Source organism: Lissotriton vulgaris, chromosome 3_1 (assembly GCF_964263255.1).
Source record: "Lissotriton vulgaris chromosome 3_1, aLisVul1.2, whole genome shotgun sequence".
NCBI classification, from domain to species: Eukaryota; Metazoa; Chordata; class Amphibia; order Caudata; family Salamandridae; genus Lissotriton; species Lissotriton vulgaris.
Genome location: NC_141689.1, coordinates 1,210,248,600 through 1,210,269,867, shown reverse-complemented (window position 1 = coordinate 1,210,269,867; position 21,268 = coordinate 1,210,248,600). Strand labels below are relative to the sequence as shown.

General features: G+C 45.8%; 1 protein-coding gene across 4 annotated transcripts in view; it reads right to left on the bottom strand.

The window, feature by feature from the left end:
• CLTA (clathrin light chain A) overlaps positions 1-21,268 on the bottom strand; it is a 137,392-nt gene that overhangs the window by 71,712 nt on the left and 44,412 nt on the right. For all 4 annotated transcript variants that reach the window (XM_086961667.1, XM_086961668.1, XM_086961669.1 and 1 more), the window contains exons 3-4: positions 4,638-4,755; positions 216-327 (exon numbers count right to left, since the gene is read on the bottom strand). In XM_086961667.1, the coding sequence (XP_086817793.1) occupies positions 216-327; positions 4,638-4,755 (230 nt within the window). The remainder of the gene's footprint in view (positions 1-215; positions 328-4,637; positions 4,756-21,268) is intronic.

The window sequence follows — 21,268 nt, the reverse complement described above, 5'->3', positions numbered from 1 at the left end:
ACCGCAGATAATTTCATGAATCCAGTCAAAGATCATCTTTGGAGAAGCGTAATCTAAATTTCCATATAGAAGTTCATCGTGATGGGAAAAAACAAGCTCACTTTTAACCCTGGTCTTCCATTTTGGATAAGCACAGCATTTTCTCCTTCAAATGGCAGCCCAGGTACAGTGGGGAAAAAATGAAATAGCTAATGCATATATGATTAAATAATTACCTGTTGTTTACTTTCGTTTTCTGTAGTAGCTCATCCTGTCTCGCATACCATTCTTCTAACTCCTTGGTGGCTTTCTCCTTCCATTCAGACTCCTGCTTCTTTGAGTTTGCATCTAAGGATTGAACAATACTCATATTAAATCGAGCCTTTCGCATTTTGGCAATTCAGACAGGTTTAATGGCAAGTGGGTTTTATAGTGAAGAATCACATGTTCAAAAGGCACCACTTAAATCAGATTCCATTTCAAAGCTATTTCATTGCTATGTTCTTTCAAAAATTCTGGAAACTTGTACTATGATCCAAGTGTGGCCCTCATTCTGTAACGTGATTAGAAAAAAAGGAGCTTTTTATCATCAGTACACTGCAATGGCTTTAAATATCACCCATCTGGTCTAATTAGCTCTTAGCACATTTCCAATAAGAACCATGTTGGCTAAACGAATGAGCAGATTTTTCTTCTATTGCTAGGACTAAGCTTCCTTGTTTCCATGTAAAGCTCAGTGCCCAAATTATTTGCCCATGAATACAACGCTCAACACTATTTTATTTCACTTCTGATCTTTTTTGAAGCAAAGGTTTTATTAAGAATAGATATGATCATGAAGTAGGTTTGTGCTGTCTACCTAAACAAAGCACGTGATACACACCTCCTGTGCAGTAGCGAAAGTTTTGCTGTGGACATAATTCGGTCTACATTAAGCCACTGACGACTCTCAAAGAGCGGAAGTCTATGAGCACATGAGAACTTTGAGGTCATCTGAAATAATTGTACGTAATCCTCAGAAGGTAAGTACGGCCACATATGGAAAATGATAACAAATTATAAAAGATGCAAGCTGTTCAAAAAGGCAAATATTACTTCAGCCTGGTCGAATGGAAGGGTGCAGCAAAACATAACAGCATACAGGGATAGTTAAGGTCTCAACTATTTAATATATTCAAGCGCCACTGTGTGCTCTCAGCAGTCTTTGGGTTAAGAAGTCAATCAAATTAACATTGTCTGTTGAAGGATCGAGTACAATTGCAAGATTCCAATCTAAAACAATGTGGATTTTCCTATGCGGGTGCTTTTTTTCTCCAATATTCACATGGTACCGACATTCATAGACAGTATAGCGGAAATAATTATTCCGGTGGCGGCTGGTGATCTTTGAAATTGAGAAGTGTGACAGGGCAGGAGTTCGCCCCATTTTTTTTAAATTTGCCCCACTCATTCTCTCTATTTACTCTCTTCGTTCTCACTCTAACTCACATTCTCTCACTTACTCATTCTCACACTTACTCATTCTCACACTTACTCATTCTCACACTTACTCATTCTCACACTTACTCATTCTCACACTCTTTTACTCACTCACAAATGTACTCATACTTACTCGTTCGCATCCTCACTAACTGCCTTACAAACACTCACTTGCTCTGGGTCCTGGCACTGCTGCACCATTTATATCTAGACCCGATGCACTTCCACTTCATCTCACAGCCTCCAATCAAATCACTCGTTCTAACACACTTACAGTCATACTCACTCACACACTCAAATTCTCACTCGCTTTTACTCTCATCGACTCTCTCAAAACACTGCTACACTTCTCCATTCAACCTCATTTGCCCTCAATCACTTCCAAACACCCTCACATATACTTATGTACAGAAAAATATATATTTAAAAAAATTACTCTGTTGTCAACGTGGAGGCTCCATGGCAGCAACAGAATAGGAATGAGGTGCTGAGTATTGAAAACAGCAAGCAATGATTCTCAAAAAGGAGCCAGGCAGAGAAGCAAGGGCAGGTTTGAAAAGGGGAAGACCTACCTCAATTCCTTTCCCAGGATAAGACTGGAACCACAGCCCTATAAGAAGTTGGGGATCCTGCCCCTGCTGCTCTGACTTTTCATTAGCTTCAGGGATGCGCTGAATGGTGCTCCAATTACCACATTTTAGCTATACTGTATTACCTGATGAATGAGCAGAATGTCTGCTAAATAAAAATGATTGCGGATGTTTGAGGGAATCTTAGTTGAACCACGCTCCTTAGACATGTGCAATCAAGACAGCCAGACACAGAGTGTTGTATTTTAACAGCACTCCGCAGCTGGATCATTCCTCAGCCCCCTACTTCTACTGTGATCAGGAACCTGGAGACGGGGCAGAGATTGTAAACCCGCACACCGGCAGCGTTCAGTCTGACGATATCGCTCTCTGGACCTCCCTCTTCAGGAGTCCATAAAGAAAGATGAAAGCTCTTTGGAGGAAGGCTGAATTTCTCCAAGGCCTTTTGAAGATGCAGCTCCTGTATCTTAGCTTCTCTCTAGGAGGCCATGCAGCCCGATTTCTTCACGGTCCTTGAGAGTTCTTCTTGAAAACTTCTGACAGTGGGTACATGTCTCTCGGTGGTGATTTTGTGGTAGGCAAACAATATAGAGTGAATATCTGTGAGCCATCTTCTTTCCACAGGAAGGGCACACAATAAGTGAAGGAATTATTGACAGGAAAATAATTAATTTTCCATTAGAGAAGGATGCAACTGCACGCTGGGTGCTGAAAACGTCAAATAACTAATCAAGTAAATGTTTTGGAAATATTTTCCAATATTTTCAATTCAAAAAAGGCAGAGTTCAGTGCCCCAGAGTCCCGTCTCCAGAAATCGGAAAAAAGATCTGGAAAATCAGTGCTTATGACTGATGAGGATCCGCAGGAAGACAACAGTATTCTCCTGGAACAGATCGGTGGTCGCACTGGTGGCTGTAGACTAAGTATCAAAGGTCTTCTAGCTCCATTGAAACTACCAAAGTCGTGATTGGACTAGAGCCTTTTTGAAGGCTAAGATGATTTTGAATTATTAAATGGGAACCAAAGTGTATAAAGGATTCTGAAGATCAGTCCAGACTGGACTCAGACAGCTCGCTTAACAAAGTCCTGACTAGCAAATGCTGCAAGAAAATAGTCAACAGACTTCCTGCAACTTAAGAAAGGAAGGCTCGAGGGCAAAAATCCTTGTGACAGCCCAGTGGCATGGGCAAGGTAAGCAGGAATTTGCACTCAGGCAAGAGAGAAAAGTCTTTTAATGGTTACTCAGGTTCGACACTATGAAGAGGAGGCATTGCCTATGCTCCTTCATGACTTGTAGATCAAGTAAGCTTTCTACAATTCACAGAATCTTAAGATCAAATTGCTCCCCTTGTCTTGCAATTCCCCTAGCTAAATATTTGGGCTGGGCATGGATCATTCGCACCCGCACTTTAACTTTAATGAAAAGTGATTAATGAACAGTATTATGTTCTAGCTGGTCTTATTATCTGTGATATAGGCACAATGATTCTGTATTTTTAGCCGTAAAATTCTCTTTTAAAACATGAATTTGCCAGCATTTTGTATTTAATGTGTATTTTAAATTGTTGTAATTTAGTATAGTATTTATTCATGTTTAGATGAGGGTGAAAATGCTTTTATGACAATGCTGTCGAATAAAGCTTTGAAACTTGACAATTAACTAAAAACAGCCAGTCATTGCACTGAACATAAACCTGGGACATAAAGTAAGCAACCTTGAACTTCTACAATGGAAAGAAATGATTGGTTTCAAAGAGATCCAAAACGGAATATGGATATAGACCTTTGTTGCTTATGAGGAAATAGTGAAGCAAGTTTGATTGTTCTTCAAAGGAAAATCAATTGACCTACTGTAGGAGTAACTGATGTTAAATGAAGCTAGGGTTCCTGGAAGTAGGCGTCAGTGGAAGGTGTAAAGTAACCCCCTCTGGCGAGGGTCAAGGTGATTCAGTAATGGGTGAGATGGATACCACAAATCAATCCACTTAAATTATCACAATATCATAAGAGTTAAGTTATTGACTTGAGGAGGTTTCTAAGTTTTTCAAGAAAAAGGCTATATTATACCCGAGTCCCTGTGGCACAATGGGCATTTGTGCACCTGCTTTGCCACCATACCCCTCAGAGTAGATTATTACAGAGGGCACAGCAAAAGCTTACATGACTGACACTTTTAAATATGAATCATGGTGCCGCTAAATGAGCACTGGAGCAATCTCAAGGGGGAGTTCCCTCATTTGCATGGTGGCATCCCCCGATGCAAGTGAAAGAATCTTTTGCATTTGTGCCTGCACCATACTGCTTATGCAGGGCTGTGCTCAAGACACACTTGAGTGGGCTGCAGCTCAGAGCAGGACAGTGCGTTCTCTCTGTGGTGCGCCCACTGGTCAGGTAAAATACATAAATACATCTCATTTTAATGGTTTCACATTTGACAGAGTTAATTTTAAATTGAAAGAAACAGAAAACACTAATGCGGGAACACGTTAATCCATAACTCATTTTGAGCCATTATATTCACTAAATTAGTACTTATCCCACCCTCCGAGGTTATCTAAATGGAATTCCTCTTGTATGCAGGTCACCTACCAAGGGCTTCTAAACGTTCCTTCTGTTCCTCCCGCCATTTGCGAATACTTTCTGGTTCAGACTGCAAACGATCAGCATGGGAAATGGCAGAGTAGCCATCTGTTGGACCATTAGTCTCCTGGAAACAAAACCAAAAAAATGATTTGCCTTTAGAAAAGAAAACAGTCCTGTGGTGCCTGGCTCTACTTTGATAGCTTCACTCTTAAGGCTAAAGAAATCAGCCCCAAAGCTGAACGGTGGTAATAAACATAATATGTAATCAAACATGTCTCACTAAAGGCAAATATTAACAGTGGGACATAAAATTAAGAACTGTAAGCCTAACCGTAAAACACTAAGCATTTCTAGCAAAGGCAATAAGTACTAAAATCCTACTTTGCAATGGCTAGCTATTAGTTGTTTTGTGGCTACACTTTATCCAACAGCATCCTCCCTTCTCACAAACACCACCAGCGTTGCCTAGTGGTTGCAACTTTGTACTGAAGACGACTTCAGGCAAGAAGATATGGGACAACCAGCTGACAATCTAATTTACTGTACAAAGAGTGGCTCAAGGACTTCTATTCATAACAGATACCTACAGAACTAATGGTCAATAGTTCCAGTTAACACATTACAGATCACACAAATCTGCTTTTAAATTAACAGTTTTTGCACTCATCAGATGGGTCTTAAATGAGAACATATAACATGCCAAGTGTAGGGGGAGTGGGTTACCTCATCTAAGCACATTTTCCCTTATTGGATGTAGTAGGGCGACGAAACCTATTGAAAGCTATTGTAGGTGAAGGCTTTTTTTCAGGTTCTTATAATGGCACTGTTGCGGCCCACTGGTTGCTCCGTCTGGCTGTCACTGGCTAGGGTGTGACAGATTCTTACTAAGGCCTCCACATTTTATAAAAATATCCTCCAGTTGCAGGGAGGAGTTAGCAGCAGAGACTGACAGTTTTTTTCACATATGGTACGCTTTAAAGAAACCAGGCAGTGCCTTTTAGCCCGTAGATTATAATGAGCGACACAGGCCAATTATGCAGATGGCAGTGGGCTGCGGAGCTGCCAGTGCACAGTAGGACTGTCATAACATCAATTCTAGGCACAACCTTGTTGTTGTGAATCAGATGGCATGAAGCTTATTCAGAAAGAGCACAATGTTAAATCAGCAAAACAATGCATCTGCTACTAGAAAACGACTAGGCAAAGTTCCCACGGGTCTTTGAAAGGATTTCAAATTCTTCGGAGAAACTAAGCTTTCATTTTTTTTTTTAATTCTTTGTATCTGGGTTATAAAGTGTCTTAAACATTTCTAATGGCAGAGATGAAATTCACTATCAAAGCAGGTTTAAGCATTAGATGCTGGAGATCGCGCCATGACCTCAAGAGGGAACTAGGTGACGGTGATAATGCAGGCCTCAAGAAGGTGCCGACTATGAGCCATCTCCTAAGATAATGCAAAAATTCACTTTAAAAGGAGGAACTGTTGCCAGCCAACCAGATAAGCATAGCACTGCCCGGCTTATTCCTCACAAACAAGAAAATACATACAAGCATTGGAAATGCAATAGGTCTCGCATTAGGAAAGTTTGAGCTATTGGTATTGTAAATGACACTTTTTTATTTATGTGTTGGTTTTGAAAATAGCAAAATTAATAGCTTCGTCAGTTACAATGTCAATAGTTTTAACTTTCGCAAATGTGACACCTATAGCATTTGTAATGCAATGTGTGTTGTATTTACGTGACTTAGATGTATTGATATTACAAATAACAATGGCTTTTAATTTTGTAAATAATTAATACTTAAATAAAATGTATTGTAATTTATAATGGCAATAGCTTAAACGTTTGTAAATAACTTTTGTGAAGATTATGTTCAGTGTATTTTATTGTGACGAAAATTCAAGAACATTGCATTTGCACCTACACACACACACATATATAGATGTGGTGGTGGTGGATCTGGAGGATATGGTGGAGGATATGGTGGTGGTGGATGTGGTGGAGGTGGTGGATGTGGTGGATGTGGTGGAGGTGGATGTGGTTGTGGATGCGGTGGTGGATGCGGTGGTGGATGTGGTGGTGGAAGTGATGGTGGATGCGGTGGTGGATGCGGTGGTGGTGGATGCAGTGGTGGTGGATGCGGTGGTGGTGGAAGTGGTGGTGGATGTGTTGGATGTGGTGGTGGTAGATGCGGTGGATGTGGTGGTGGATGTGGCGGTGGTAGATGCGGTGGATGTGGTGGTGGTGGGTGTGATGAATGTGGCGGTGGTGGGTGTGATGAATGTGGCGGTGGTGGGTGTGATGAATGTGGCGGTGGTGGGTGTGATGAATGTGGCGGTGGTGGGTGTGATGAATGTGGCGGTGGTGGGTGTGATGAATGTGGCGGTGGTGGGTGTGATGAATGTGGCGGTGGTGGGTGTGATGAATGTGGCGGTGGTGGGTGTGATGAATGTGGCGGTGGTGGGTGTGATGAATGTGGCGGTGGTGGGTGTGATGAATGTGGCGGTGGTGGGTGTGATGAATGTGGTGGTGGTGGGTGTGATGAATGTGGTGGTGGTGGGTGTGATGAATGTGGTGGTGGTGGGTGTGATGAATGTGGTGGTGGTGGGTGTGATGAATGTGGTGGTGGTGGGTGTGATGAATGTGGTGGTGGTGGGTGTGATGAATGTGGTGGTGGTGGTGGGTGTGATGAATGTGGTGGTGGTGGTGGATGTGGTGGTGGATGTGGTGGTGGATGTGGTGGTGGATGTGGTGGTGGATGTGGTGGTGGATGTGGTGGTGGATGTGGTGGTGGATGTGGTGGTGGGTGTGGTGGTGGGTGTGGTGGTGGATGTGGTGGTGGATGTGGTGGTGGATGTGGTGGTGGTGGTGGATGTGGTGGTGGTGGTGGATGTGGTGGTGGTGGTGGATGTGGTGGTGGTGGTGGATGTGGTGGTGGTGGTGGATGTGGTGGTGGTGGTGGATGTGGTGGTGGTGGTGGTGGATGTGGTGGTGGTGGTGGATGTGGTGGTGGTGGATGTGGTGGTGGTGGATGTGGTGGTGGTGGTGGATGTGGTGGTGGTGGATGTGGTGGTGGTGGATGTGGTGGTGGTGGATGCGGTAGTGGTGGATGTGGCAGTGGATGTCATGGTGGATGTGGAGGTGATGGTGGATGTGGTGGTGATGGTGGATGTGGTGGTGGATGTGGTGGATGTGGTGGGGGTGGATGTGGTGAAAGTGGTGGTGGATGTGGTGGTGGATGTGGTGGTGGGAGTGGTGGTGGGAGTGGTGGTGGATGCGGTGGTGGATGCGGTGGTGGAAGTGATGGTGGAAGTGATGGTGGAAGTGATGGTGGGTGTGGTGGTGGTGGATGCGGTGGTGGTGGATGCGGTGGTGGTGGTGGAAGTGGTGGTGGATGTGTTGGATGTGGTGGTGGAAGATGCGGTGGTGGATGTGGTGGTGGTAGATGCGGTGGATGTGGTGGTGGTGGTGGGTGTAATGGATGCGGTGGTGGATGCGGTGGTGGTGGATGTGGCGGTGGATGTGGTGGTGGATGTGGCGGTGGATGTCATGGTGGATGTGGATGTCATGGTGGATGTGGAGGTGATGGATGTGGTGGTGGATGTGGTGGTGGATGCGGTGGGTGTGGTGGTGGTGGATGCGGTGGATGTGGTGGCGGTGGTGGATGTGGTGGCGGTGGTGGATGTGGTGGATGCGGTGGTGGTGATGGTGGTGGTGGATGCGGTGGGTGTGGTGGCGGTGGATGTGGCGGTGGATGTGGCGGTGGAGGTGGATGCGGTGGAGGTGGATGCGGTGGAGGTGGATGCGGTGGAGGTGGATGCGGTGGAGGTGGATGCGGTGGAGGTGGATGCGGTGGAGGTGGATGCGGTGGAGGTGGATGCGGTGGAGGTGGATGCGGTGGAGGTGGATGCGGTGGAGGTGGATGCGGTGGAGGTGGTGATGGTGGAGGATGCGGTGGTGGTGGGGGTGGTGGATGTAGTGGTGGTGGGTGTGGTGGATGTGGTGGATGTAGTGGTGGTGGGTGTGGTGGGTTTAGTGGATGTGGTGGATGTGGTGGGTGTGGTGGATGTGGCGGTGGATGTGATGGTGGATGTGGTGGTGGTTGTGGAGGTGATGGTGGATGTGGAGGTGATGGTGGATGTGGTGGTGGTGGGTGTGATGGATGTGGTGGTGGTGGGTGTGATGGATGTGGTGGTGGTGGGTGTGATGGATGTGGAGGTGATGGTGGATGTGGTGGTGGTGGGTGTGATGGATGTGGTGGTGGATGTGGTGGTGGATGCGGTGGCGGTGGATGTGGCGGTGGATGTGGCGGTGGATGTGGCGGTGGATGTGGCGGTGGATGTGGCGGTGGATGTGGCGGTGGATGTGGCGGTGGATGTGGCGGTGGATGTGGCGGTGGATGTGGCGGTGGATGTGGCGGTGGATGTGGCGGTGGATGTGGCGGTGGATGTGGCGGTGGATGTCATGGTGGATGTGGATGTCATGGTGGATGTGGATGTCATGGTGGATGTGGATGTCATGGTGGATGTGGATGTCATGGTGGATGTGGAGGTGATGGTGGATGTGGTGGTGGATGTGGTGGTGGATGCGGTAGGTGTGGTGGTGGTGGATGCGGTGGATGTGGTGGCGGTGGTGGATGTGGTGGTGGATGCGGTGGGTGTGGTGGTGGTGGATGCGGTGGATGTGGTGGCGGTGGTGAATGTGGTGGATGCGGTGGGTGTGGTGGTGGTGGATGCGGTGGATGTGGTGGTGGATGCGGTGGGTGTGGTGGTGGTGGATGCGGTGGATGTAGTGGTGGATGTAGTGGTGGATGTGGCGGTGGTGGATGCGGCGGTGGTGGATGCGGCGGTGGTGGATGCGGCGGTGGTGGATGCGGCGGTGGTGGATGCGGCGGTGGTGGATGTGGCGGTGGATGTGGTGGTGGATGTGGCGGTGGATGTGGAGGTGATGGTGGATGTGGAGGTGATGGTGGATGTGGAGGTGATGGTGGATGTGGAGGTGATGGTGGATGTGGAGGTGATGGTGGATGTGGAGGTGATGGTGGATGTGGAGGTGATGGTGGATGTGGAGGTGATGGTGGATGTGGAGGTGATGGTGGATGTGGAGGTGATGGTGGATGTGGAGGTGATGGTGGATGTGGAGGTGATGGTGGATGTGGAGGTGATGGTGGATGTGGAGGTGATGGTGGATGTGGAGGTGATGGTGGATGTGGAGGTGATGGTGGATGTGGAGGTGATGGTGGATGTGGAGGTGATGGTGGATGTGGAGGTGATGGTGGATGTGGAGGTGATGGTGGATGTGGAGGTGATGGTGGATGTGGAGGTGATGGTGGATGTGGTGGAGGTGGATGCGGTGGTGGTGGTGGATGGGGTGGTGGTGGTGGATGGGGTGGTGGTGGTGGATGGGGTGGTGGATGTAGTGGCGGAGGATGTGGTGGTGGATGTGGTGGTGGATGTGGTGGTGATGGTGGATGTGGTGGTGATGGTGGTTGCGGTGGTGGTGATGGTGGATGCAGTGGTGATGGTGGTTGCGGTGGTGGTGATGGTGGATGCAGTGGTGGTGGTGGATGCGGTGGTGGATGTAGTGGTGGTGGGTGTGGTGGTGGGTGTGGTGGTGGATGTGATGGTGGATGTGGATGTGGATGTGGATGTGATGGTGGATGTGATGGTGGATGTGATGGTGGATGTGATGGTGGATGTGATGGTGGATGTGATGGTGGATGTGATGGTGGATGTGATGGTGGATGTGATGGTGGATGTGATGGTGGATGTGATGGTGGATGTGATGGTGGATGTGATGGTGGATGTGATGGTGGATGTGATGGTGGATGTGATGGTGGATGTGATGGTGGATGTGATGGTGGATGTGATGGTGGATGTGATGGTGGATGTGATGGTGGATGTGATGGTGGATGTGATGGTGGATGTGATGGTGGATGTGATGGTGGATGTGATGGTGGATGTGATGGTGGATGTGATGGTGGATGTGATGGTGGATGTGATGGTGGATGTGGTGGTGGATGTGATGGTGGATGTGGTGGTGGATGTGGTGGTGGTGGATGTGATGGTGGATGTGGTGGTGGATGTGGTGGTGGATGTGGTGGTGGATGTGGTGGTGGATGTGGTGGTGGATGTGGTGGTGGATGTGGTGGTGGATGTGGTGGTGGATGTGGTGGACGTAGTGGTGGTGGACGTGGAGGTGGTGGATGTGGAGGTGGTGGTGGTGGTGGATGTGGTGGGCGTAGTGGTGGTGGATGTGGTGGTGGTGGATGTGGTGGTGGTGGACACGGTGGTGGTTGTCGTGGACTTGTTGGTGGTGGATGTGGTGGCTACCTACTCTGTCAATAGCCTTCCCTTTGACCTGGTACAAAATATATTATTGTACTATGGTCTTGAGTATGTGCAGTTTTCTATCATATTACAAAGACCCAAATAATGGTGTTACTCTATATTTTGCACCAGTGCAATTATTTCTAATATGGCAATGGGCGCATACGTTATTAAACTACACGCTGCCAAAGTAATCGGGTGAATTTGATTGTAGAAAAAGCAAATCGGATTTATGACGAGCAAAAATCTTGTAGAAAACATGTACGAGTAAAACACAGAGCATCAACTTGACCACCAGATGGTGCTACATCGTGCCCGGTTTTAAGAAACATTCGAGTCAAACAAACTAGTAGAAGAAACCAGCATTCCTCGGTGGCGGCGTGGTTGCAAAGCAAGCCCTGCAGATTGCAGAGATCTGAACAGACTAATAATGTCTATGTAAATAAAAAAAAATACAAGACTATGCATGCAATTTATACCTGACCACAAGTTTATGCTCCCGTTGTAATGTATGGACCGTGCAACTACATGAGACATACTTGCATAACATACCTACACTCACTTTCCAAACTCTACCTCTGTAGAATGTAAGGAATGCATGCCATGCTTATATGTGGCTGAATGTGCCTTCCTGTAATGTAACTGATGCTTATGTAAAGCGCCCACCTCTGTATCGAGTTTATGCTAGATAAAACAGCAAAGGGAAACAAGATGGAGGGCATTGCTTGCTGTGGGGAGGGGGGGCGGGGAGGATTAATGCGACGGGGAGGGGGCGGAGCGGGGAGAGCGGCATGAGGGTGTGAAGCAGCAGGGGCCTGAGACGCGGCCGCCTTTGATGTGGTAATGCAGGCAAGCGGCTGGTGGCATTGTGCGCTTTCACATGCACTGCAAGAAATCGCCTGGGAATCGCCTGATCTCGGTAAGCTCTGTTTAAGCCGCTATATAATCGAGCTCCCGCTCAATGCGCATGCGCATTGAGATAGGTCGCTCGACCTAAAAAACAGAAAACATAGGCAGTTAAGGAAACACAGAATGGCCAAACCCCCCACCCACCAATCTTCCACCTTCCTTACCAATTCCCTAAAATGTGAGGTCAGCGATGTGCAGCAAGAAGACGCGACTACCACTGCCTGAAGAAGTGCTTACAGTGAAAATGCATTTAATTGTTTCAAGAGGCATAGAAAAGGTAGCTAAATGGTAACCAATGGGTTGATTGTGGGCATGGCCATAATTGATCACTTAGATAGCGACCACAATGCCCTACGCATGAAGCTTTGTGATGGAGCGACCCCAGCAAAGACAGCTGCTGGTAACGACGACACGAGATCGCCATCATATACCAACAAGTTAAAGTCAATCAGGTGGTATTGGGGGATTAAAAACTCTGCAGCGTTCTAAACAATCAAACAAAGTACAACTGCTACTTATGAGACCCTATCCCTTCCAGAACGGAGATATTTGCAAAAAATCATGAGAAATTAGCAGAGCATGTTAGAGATGCTCTGGGAAAACATAGGCGCAGGGGGTACAATGTGCTCAACTCTGGCAAATGGTACAACGGAGCATGTAGGAAAGCCAAGAGTGAGCTTATTATGGCTACTAAGTCTAAAATACAGCCCAAAATAGCCAAGCACAGGACGTTGTACCAGTATGTGACATCTGAAGCAAAGAAAAGTGGAAGTGTTCTCTTTGGTCTGGAATACATGTAGCAATATCCAAGAAAGATAATAAGTCCTTCTGGAAGATAGCAGCGAGCAGCCTTAACAGTCGTCAATCGACCCTTGAATTGTGCATCCAGCCACAAGATAGGACGGCCCATTTCGAACAGCTCTATTCCCATAGACGGGACACAAATGAGAGAGATGCAAAGGATATTCAATCTAGTTTTACTTCGAAAGCTGCAGAATTGTTTTTACCCTTATGGAAATGTTGATATCTATAAAATCCTCCATCCCTGGTCGCGCTACAGGGCCAGACAGATTGCCCACTGATTTATAAAGGGAAAAGCCGGCAATCTCGGGTCATATATTAATTTGCTTTCAAACACAAATCTGGCTGGTATGGAGATTCCATCATCCTGGAAACTAGCCAAAATAATTACTCTCCATAAATAAACAAGCATTTGCAATGCAATAGGTCTCGCATTAGGAAAGTTTGAGCTATTGGAATTGTAAATGACAAATTTTTTTAGTTAGGTTTTGTTTTTGAAAATAGCGAAATTAATAGCTTTGTCATTTACAATGCCAATAGTTATAATTTTTGCAAATGTGACACATATTGCACTTGTAATGCAATATGTGTTGTATTTACGTGACTTACATGTATTGATATTACAAATAACAATGGCTTTTCATTTTTTTTTACATAATTAATACTTAAATAAAAGGTATTATAATTTATAATGGCAATAGCTTAAAGTTTTGTAAATAACTTGTGAAGATTATGTTCTGTGTCTTTTATTGCTACAAAACTCCTAGAACAGAAGTGAAATATTAACATGTTTTTGTTACATTTGTAATAAAGCTTGAAACATTGAGAGAACATATTTGAAGTAGTTGTTGAATGGTTGCACAGATTGATGTTGTGGTGGCGAATGAGTGATGCGGGGTGAGGATGTGAGAGGGTGTTTGAGGGTGAGAGGGGGTGTGAGGGTGAGAGTGAGGGTGAGTGAGGGTGAGTGAGGGTGGGTGAGGGTGGGTGAGGGTGGGTGAGGGTGAGAGGGGGTGAGGGTGAGAGGGGGTGAGGGTGTGTGTGTGTGTGAGGGTGAGTGTGAGGGTGAAGGGGTGTGTGTGGGGGTGAAGGGGTGTGTGAGGGTGAGGGGGGTGTGAGGGTGAGGGGGGGGTGTGAGGGTGAGGGGGGGTGTGGGTGAGGGGGTGTGTGAGGGAGTGTGTGAGGGGGTGTGTAAGGGTGAGTGAGGGAGGGTGAAGGGGGTGAGTGAGGGTGTGTGGCCGAGGAGGTGTGAGGGTGTATGAGGATGAGTGAGGCTTTGATTGTGTGAGGGTGAGTGTGTGATGGTGTGAGGGTCAGTGAGGGTTTGATGGTGTGAGGGTGAGTGTGCGAGGATGTGAGAGGGTGGGGTGATGTGAGGGTGTGTGAGGGTTGTGAGGGTGAGGGGGGTGTGAGGGTGAGTGAGGGTGTGAGGGTGACTAGGAGAAGCTGGCAGTGTAGTTCTCCGGTTCCACACCTAGTGTCACAACAGAGATCTTGATGTTACTGCAAAAGCCTATTGCCTCCAACACAACACAGCTGAGTGTTTCAGATTTAAAAACAGACAGGGATGGGCATGTAGTGCAGGTAGTGGGCACCAGTACTTATTTTTAAGGTCCAAGAATTATTTTTCGTCATCTGACTTTGGTGTAGAGCACAACAGAGAAAGGCTAAAAAGGAAGAAAGGATAAGAAAACTGGTACTAAAGCAGCAGGGGTAAGAAAAAGAACCTGGAAAGTGAGGTATAAGAGAGGAAGAGTAAAGTGGTGTAAGAAAAGTTGATGAGGTGGAATCAAAACAAGGCAGCCTCAGTATTCAACAATCCCAGCATTCAGTAGAATCTGTGGTTAACTCCCGAGAAAACTGAGCTCCGGCACTTTTATGCATATATTATTTTACAAATTAAGCGCCGGAATAAAGGTTTAGCTAGACTCTTTTCATTGTGTAAGTGTTACATCATCCTCCGGCTCAACAGCCACATCTCTACCGGTGAAGAAAAGAGAGCAAAAGAGCTTCCAACCACACACACACACAGAGAAGGTGCTGACTGGTTGTGCAAGTCTGCTTGTACATAGCTGTGCTCAGTCACTGAGTTCAAATACACTCCCTTGAATAGAACCAGACAGCAGGGAATCTGAAGAACTAGGGATGGATCTATGTGTGCCCACCTTGTTTCTGGCAGCAGCAGGGTAAAAGAATGCCTGTTGCACCTGGAGTGGAAAGGAAGCATGTAAGAGCGGCCTGGGGTCAAATGTCATGAACTGCAAACCGGAACAGTTAACAAGACTCAGAGGGACGCTAGTGTCCCACACCAACGCAGGAATTCCAGACACATGAAGCCACAAAACAAACAAGAATGTTTCAGCCAATAAATTACGCAGATTCTCCATGACTTGAAACGTGAGAATAACTGTGAGACTGCATGAATATCAACGTCAGCAGAAACTGGTCTGAGGCGGGGACAGAGATAATGAATGACACGCGAAGCGCCATGACATTCCCCATTCAAAATGCAAGTCACCCGGACGAGGGGCTCCCCCGGGTCTCTGCAGCGCAGGGAAACAAGGAAGTGTCAGCACAGAAAAGCGGGCGAATAAAATAAAACACAACTTTTACACATATCGAAGTCCTATGTGCTGTTGCGGTGCCCAGGGTGACGTGTCTACAGACAGGAAAGGGTTACAAAGCAAACTCACCGCAGCAGCCCGGCTTCAACAGGAAGCCAGGCAACCTTTGTTGGGACGGGGGCGGGGCCGGACACGCGACCGGCGCTTCCCAAGAGGCAGGCTGCAGTGGCTGGCGCATGGCTCCGGTGCAGAGAGGAGAGCCCTGCGTGCAGCCGGCGTCCGCCCGGGAAGCCAAGGAGCGGAGTGCCGTGTCCCTGTGCCCGTTGACGTCGGAAGAGTCCTGCGGAGTAGAAGTCCCGGTGAGTGGAGCTGCAGCGTGTGTATGTGTGTGTGTGCGCGCGCGCCTGTGTGCGTGCGTGCATGCAGAGGGGTGGGGGCTGGATGTGTCCGGTGAGTGGGGCTCCGTGCTTGCGTGTCTGTGTGTATGCAGGGGGGTGGGTGGGGGGCGGCAGCGTGTGTGTGTGTATGCAGGGGGGTGGGTGGGGGGCGGCAGCGTGTGTGTGTGCGCGCGCGCGCCTGTGTGTATGCGTGCATGCAGAGGGGTGGGGGCTGGCTGTGTGTGAGCAGGGGCTGTGAGTTGATCTGCGCAAGCGCGGCTCAGACGCGCGCTCCCGCGGTCAAATCCGAGACTGCAAAAGCGCGCGTCTGAGTCGTGTCCAGTCTCCTGAATACGGGCAACATTAGGTCTGTAGCAGACACTCTCAATGCTCACGCATTGAGCGTACGTCTGCTCGACCTAAAAAGGGGACAGGGCTAATCTGGGCAATTATAGGCCAATGAGTCTGATAGATTCCCTGCCCAAAAAATATTCTACCAACAGGTTCTGGCTCGCGTCCAGGAGGTAATCAGGGATGAGAGTATACAGATTGGCAGGCAGGCTTTAGACAAAATGTGAGTACAATGGATCAGATTTTTCAATTTGTATGTACTGGAGAGAGGTGATCATAGGCTAGGGCAAACTTGATGTTGCCTTTGTCGATCTTTGTGCAGCTTTTGATATAGTGCCCCGAGCCAGACTATGGAAGGTTCTTGAAGAGAGGGGTTTACCAGCCCCCTTGTTGGATATCATTGTGAGGCTCTCTTCAGACACCCTTGCTCAGGTGAGGTGAGGGAAGGACGGGCTTTGACGGACTCGATCTGTATAGATCATGGGATCCGGCAAGAGTGTGTTCTGGCCTCCCCTCTTTTTACACTATACATAAATGGGGTAATCAGCATTTTAGACCGAGATGGGTGTGATGCCCCTAAGATAGATGGGCAAAGGATTCCCACACTTCTATTTGCAGACGAAACTTTGTTAATTTCTAAATTGCCGCCGGGTTTGCAACAACTCCTTAACTTTTTCCAATGTTTGGGTGTGGATCGAGGCCTGGAACTTAACAGCTCCATGACCAAATGCATGATTTTTTGTAGAAAGTTGTTGACTTTTTGCTGAAGGAGGGTGTTAGTGGGTGATACAATTTTAGATGGGTTGCCAAGCTTTGAGTACTTGGGGATTAAATTGACCAAGAACCTATGCTGGACACAACAGGTGGAAAAAGCCCACTTATCCTTGATTCAACACACAGCACATATAGGAAAAGTTCACAGGAAAACAAGATCAAGAAGGGTGGGTCCAGCATTAGAAATGTATTATGTGAAGGACCTAGAGGCGGCCCTCTACGGCATTGTACTGTAGTGCTATTCTCATATTAAAGGGCTATCCATAGTTGAGCAAACGTTTTTAAGAACTCTGTTAAATCTGCCTGCAAATACACCACTGTCCCCTCTTTATCTAGACCTGGGCCAAAAGAAAAATGCTGATAAAATTTAAAGTAGAATGCTGATCTTTTGGCATAGGTTATGGACAACACCTGCCCTCGGGTCTTATAGTGAGGGTGTCAAAGATCTCTTGGTCTCCCAGTATGCACTGAAAATACCTTGGCTCTGTGCTTTGACGGTTCTGCTTAATAAATATCCTAAAAGCATGTGCCTGATTGGCAAGGCCAGTATAAAGGCCTCACCAGAAACCGTTGGCTATCAATGAAGGTACTATCGATGAAATTGCCCTTCAACTGGCTAGGAAATTATTTGCAATGCTGGTATGATACCCTACCCAATAGGTCATTTACCAGTCGATAGAAAACGGGACCAAGTGATGATATGTATCCGGGCTGTGAGGAGTGTTTTGAAACACCCATTCATGATTTGTTTTTTTGTCAATTACATAAACAAATACGTGCAAAATGGTTTGTTCCCTTGTGTAAAATTCTGTGTTGTAGGGTGCACAGGGAAATGTTCAGAATACTGTAGAATGCCACTAGCCAGATAGTAGTCTATTGTGTGGCCATATTTCTTGGGGCTTTTTGGATTAAGCTTGCAAACCTCATACAGTCAGCTATGGTTTTTAGATAAGAATGTTTACAATGTGGGAGGCACTGAGCTGAGACATTTTGTATGTTAAAGATGTATGTATTATTTGTGACTTGGATACCTTTATATTTTTTTACGCAGTAATTGTGTAATGAATATTAGTGCCCTCTTTAACTGGTTGTCATATTCAATAGTGTATTTTTATGTATTTGTTTACTGTGTAACTGTCTACACTTTTATGATCGTTTGCGATCAAAAAAATGTTTATCGTAACCGCTGGTTTGCAGCTTTCTCAGTTACAGATTCCCATCCTAATTATTTATTTTGCATTTGTATTTACTGCAGATGCACCTGTCAGCATTAGCGTGCTTTACAACGTAAAAACTCTGAGGATTGTAGATCGAGAAGGACTGGTTTTTCATTGCCCAAGGAGTGAGTTTTCAAACTTCTACAGAAGGAGACAGCAGGACTATGAACCCATGCAGAACATCAGGGCAATACCATTGCTGTTTCACCTTAGGGGGCCATAATACCAAATGCTCATGGTCAGAGCAATTCAGATAGTCTGAAGAGCTAGTGGGAAAAATGCCATCTAAACTAACAAACTACAGTGTATTCCTTCTGAAATTGTACTCTGTGCTCTCCCCATATAGGAGGCATGGTAACATCAACAGCAAGAACCTTGGCCAAGACACTGAATTTGAGGGGTTAAATGACAACACAGAGATGCTGACAGGGCCCAAGTCTAAATGCTAATTCCCCCTCTTGAAATGATGAAGGCTTCTCTCTGGTTTGGAGTCTTCAACTTGGGAAAAGGTTTGTAAATATCGAAGGAAATGAATGAATCACCTCTGAGCCAGGGTAGGCTAGAATAATACCCTACAGTACAAACCAATAGAACACCAATTCCTTTGAATCTTCTTCAGCTTCTAAACCTGCATTTACTGATGGCTGTCCTGGGACCATCAAATTCATATGGTACCGATTTGTAAATCTTTGACAATATTTATTACTCAATCACAAGTTCTCAATAGATTAGAAACATAGGGCAAAACTAGTTTCTTCAAAGCAAGCCCTAATCTTAGACTGTATGGCAACTTGAAACAGAGTTCAGTGTCGGCATACACCGGTGAGATGCTGCCAGGTCAAGCAAAAATATGACAGGTGAATCTTAACCCAAACCATCAATCTGTCCTAAATAAATCAACTAACGATTTGAATATAAAAGTCCATTCACATTTTGCTTTAGTGCAGCAAACAAAGTCGGTTGTCTTTGAGTGTGCTAAATTGTGCACAGGAAGGTTTAATTCTAGACACAACAAATAGAACTTCTGCAGTTTGGATTACATGCAAAACGACAAACTGGATCCACATTCTTTAACGCCTTTTACTGATGGCCTAGGTGGTGGACCGGAACAAAGGGGAAGACAGAGAAGGAGCCAATACTCCGGTCCTTGGCAGAGAGAAATGTTTAAGCATGACCAGGCTTCCACCCTCGGGAAAACAATTACATTGTGGTTGGAGAATTCCTCATGCATGTTGGGGGCACTTGTGTGCAAAAAGAGGTTTTTTTAAAGAAAAAAGATTGTGTTTGTGCTGCGAAGTCAGGCTATAGAGACATTAGGGTATTGGAAGTCACAGCCCAAGAGATGAAAAATGTAGGCCGAGTCATAGGAGTAAAGAAAACTGTGCTCTCAGGAGCTTGTGATTGTATCCTTCCAAAATCTCCATCCTCTTTGTGGAATAAAGAGGGCTGATCAGAGATCTCCACAAGGATTAGATGGGATAGGGGCAGGGTGTGAGTCACCATTTTCTCAGGGCTTATGAATTTCCTCTATCTGTGCAAAATGCTAGAGTCCCCACATCAGTCCAAAGGAAGGGGTGCAGCTGATGGAGTATAAGACCACGTTTAAGAAAGCGGATTCACAGAGGACTATGGCTTTAGTCATGAGAACTATCTAAGTATCCTGATGTAATAATCCTTCCCCACCAGTTTCACAAATGTAAGTTAACTCTAGGTTTAAGGTCTTTATCAATTAACTTTTTACACCTGAATTTTGCACAGCCCAAAAAACGGATAAAATGACCATCCCTGCCCCTTACAAACTCTAAAACCATAGCTGCATGTACAGCAATTGCCGATGTGGATTCATAGAGGCTAGTTTCCTGAAATTTCTATCCCAATCGACTATTAAGGAGGATCTGCACAAAAAATGATGCTCGCTTTATCTACTTCCTCCCTAAAAGTGCACAGGCAGCAACCCTGTTACAGGAAATCTATTTGGTCTCTGAGAAACAACAGATATTAATTTCCACTACAATGCTTAGTTTGTAAAATAACATTTTAAAAAACAGAAGTGTCAGGAACCTCATTGGGGGAGCACTGCAGCTTGCACCGCCTATTGCCTTTGCCAGCGTTTCCGGTGAAGTACCAACACAAATACTAACCATCACACTTCTACAAGTGTGATAATTCAGACTATTCGAGGACCCTAAAAATGTTATTCTCGATGCATCTGTACACAATGTGTTTTAGCTTACTTTTACCCAATGCCTTTGCCACCATCCTCTTATACCATTTGTCCTTTATTCTCGATGCATCTGGGTAGTCACGCATCCCAGATATCCCAGGAAAGGTTTGAGAACATGTGCTTCAAGTGTATCATTCATTTTTAGGTCAGTAGTTAATAAACATTTTTAAAATGTGAATACTGAAGGAACCCAACCGTGATACATAGAATAACAAACTAAAAGAAAATTGGTTGGCAAAAATTTTACAAAATGTATTGCTGAGTGCTTCAAAATTTCAATAAGTTACACCTACTTCGGTGTTCTGCTTAACACTCATTTATTACTACGAATCAAAATTAATCGGATGGGATGCGATAAATATGGTAGAATAAATCTAAATCATGCAATCTGTTTTCATTTGTCTTCAGTTTCACTACTCATGTTTCACTCAAGAAAGCATAGAGAATAAAGTCCAAATGACCAGAAACTGAGTGATGAGCAGTCTTGTTTAAATAAAATAATAATAATCAAGTATTGCCAGCATTTTGCTGTTCTTGTTCAAAACCACCTTCTGCAAATATATAGCTATGTGATGCAAAAAAAAATGACAAAAAGTTTAACATTAACAACTAGTAAAGCAATTCACCCTCTCCAAAAAAGGATGAAAGCAAATTCTACAAGGAGCAGGCTGACAATAGTCTTATGTGCACGAGGTCGTCGGTAAGACATTTGCAGGTCTGTGACACTGGTATGAGTACTATCTAATACAGTCTATTTAAAAGAACTATTTTTCCCACCTTCCCAATATTTGTTTAAATATGGATATTTCTCCTTATTTCCCTTGATTCAAGCATGTCAATGTATAAAAGATCTAATACTGGAGAAGAACAGTTCACTTACCAGTAACAGCATCAACGTAATAAATCGGAGATAATGCGGCTCTTCCACCTCTCTTTTCTTTGGAAGCTCGCAATTTATTCTCTAATCAATGGAGTATTAAATCTGAGCAACGGTGGCTTTTAGTTTTAGTGGAGTCCTCTGTCCTACGATGCATGAACAGAGCCTTAAACTGGATCAATCATGGAAGATACGGAGGGCAGATGAATCCA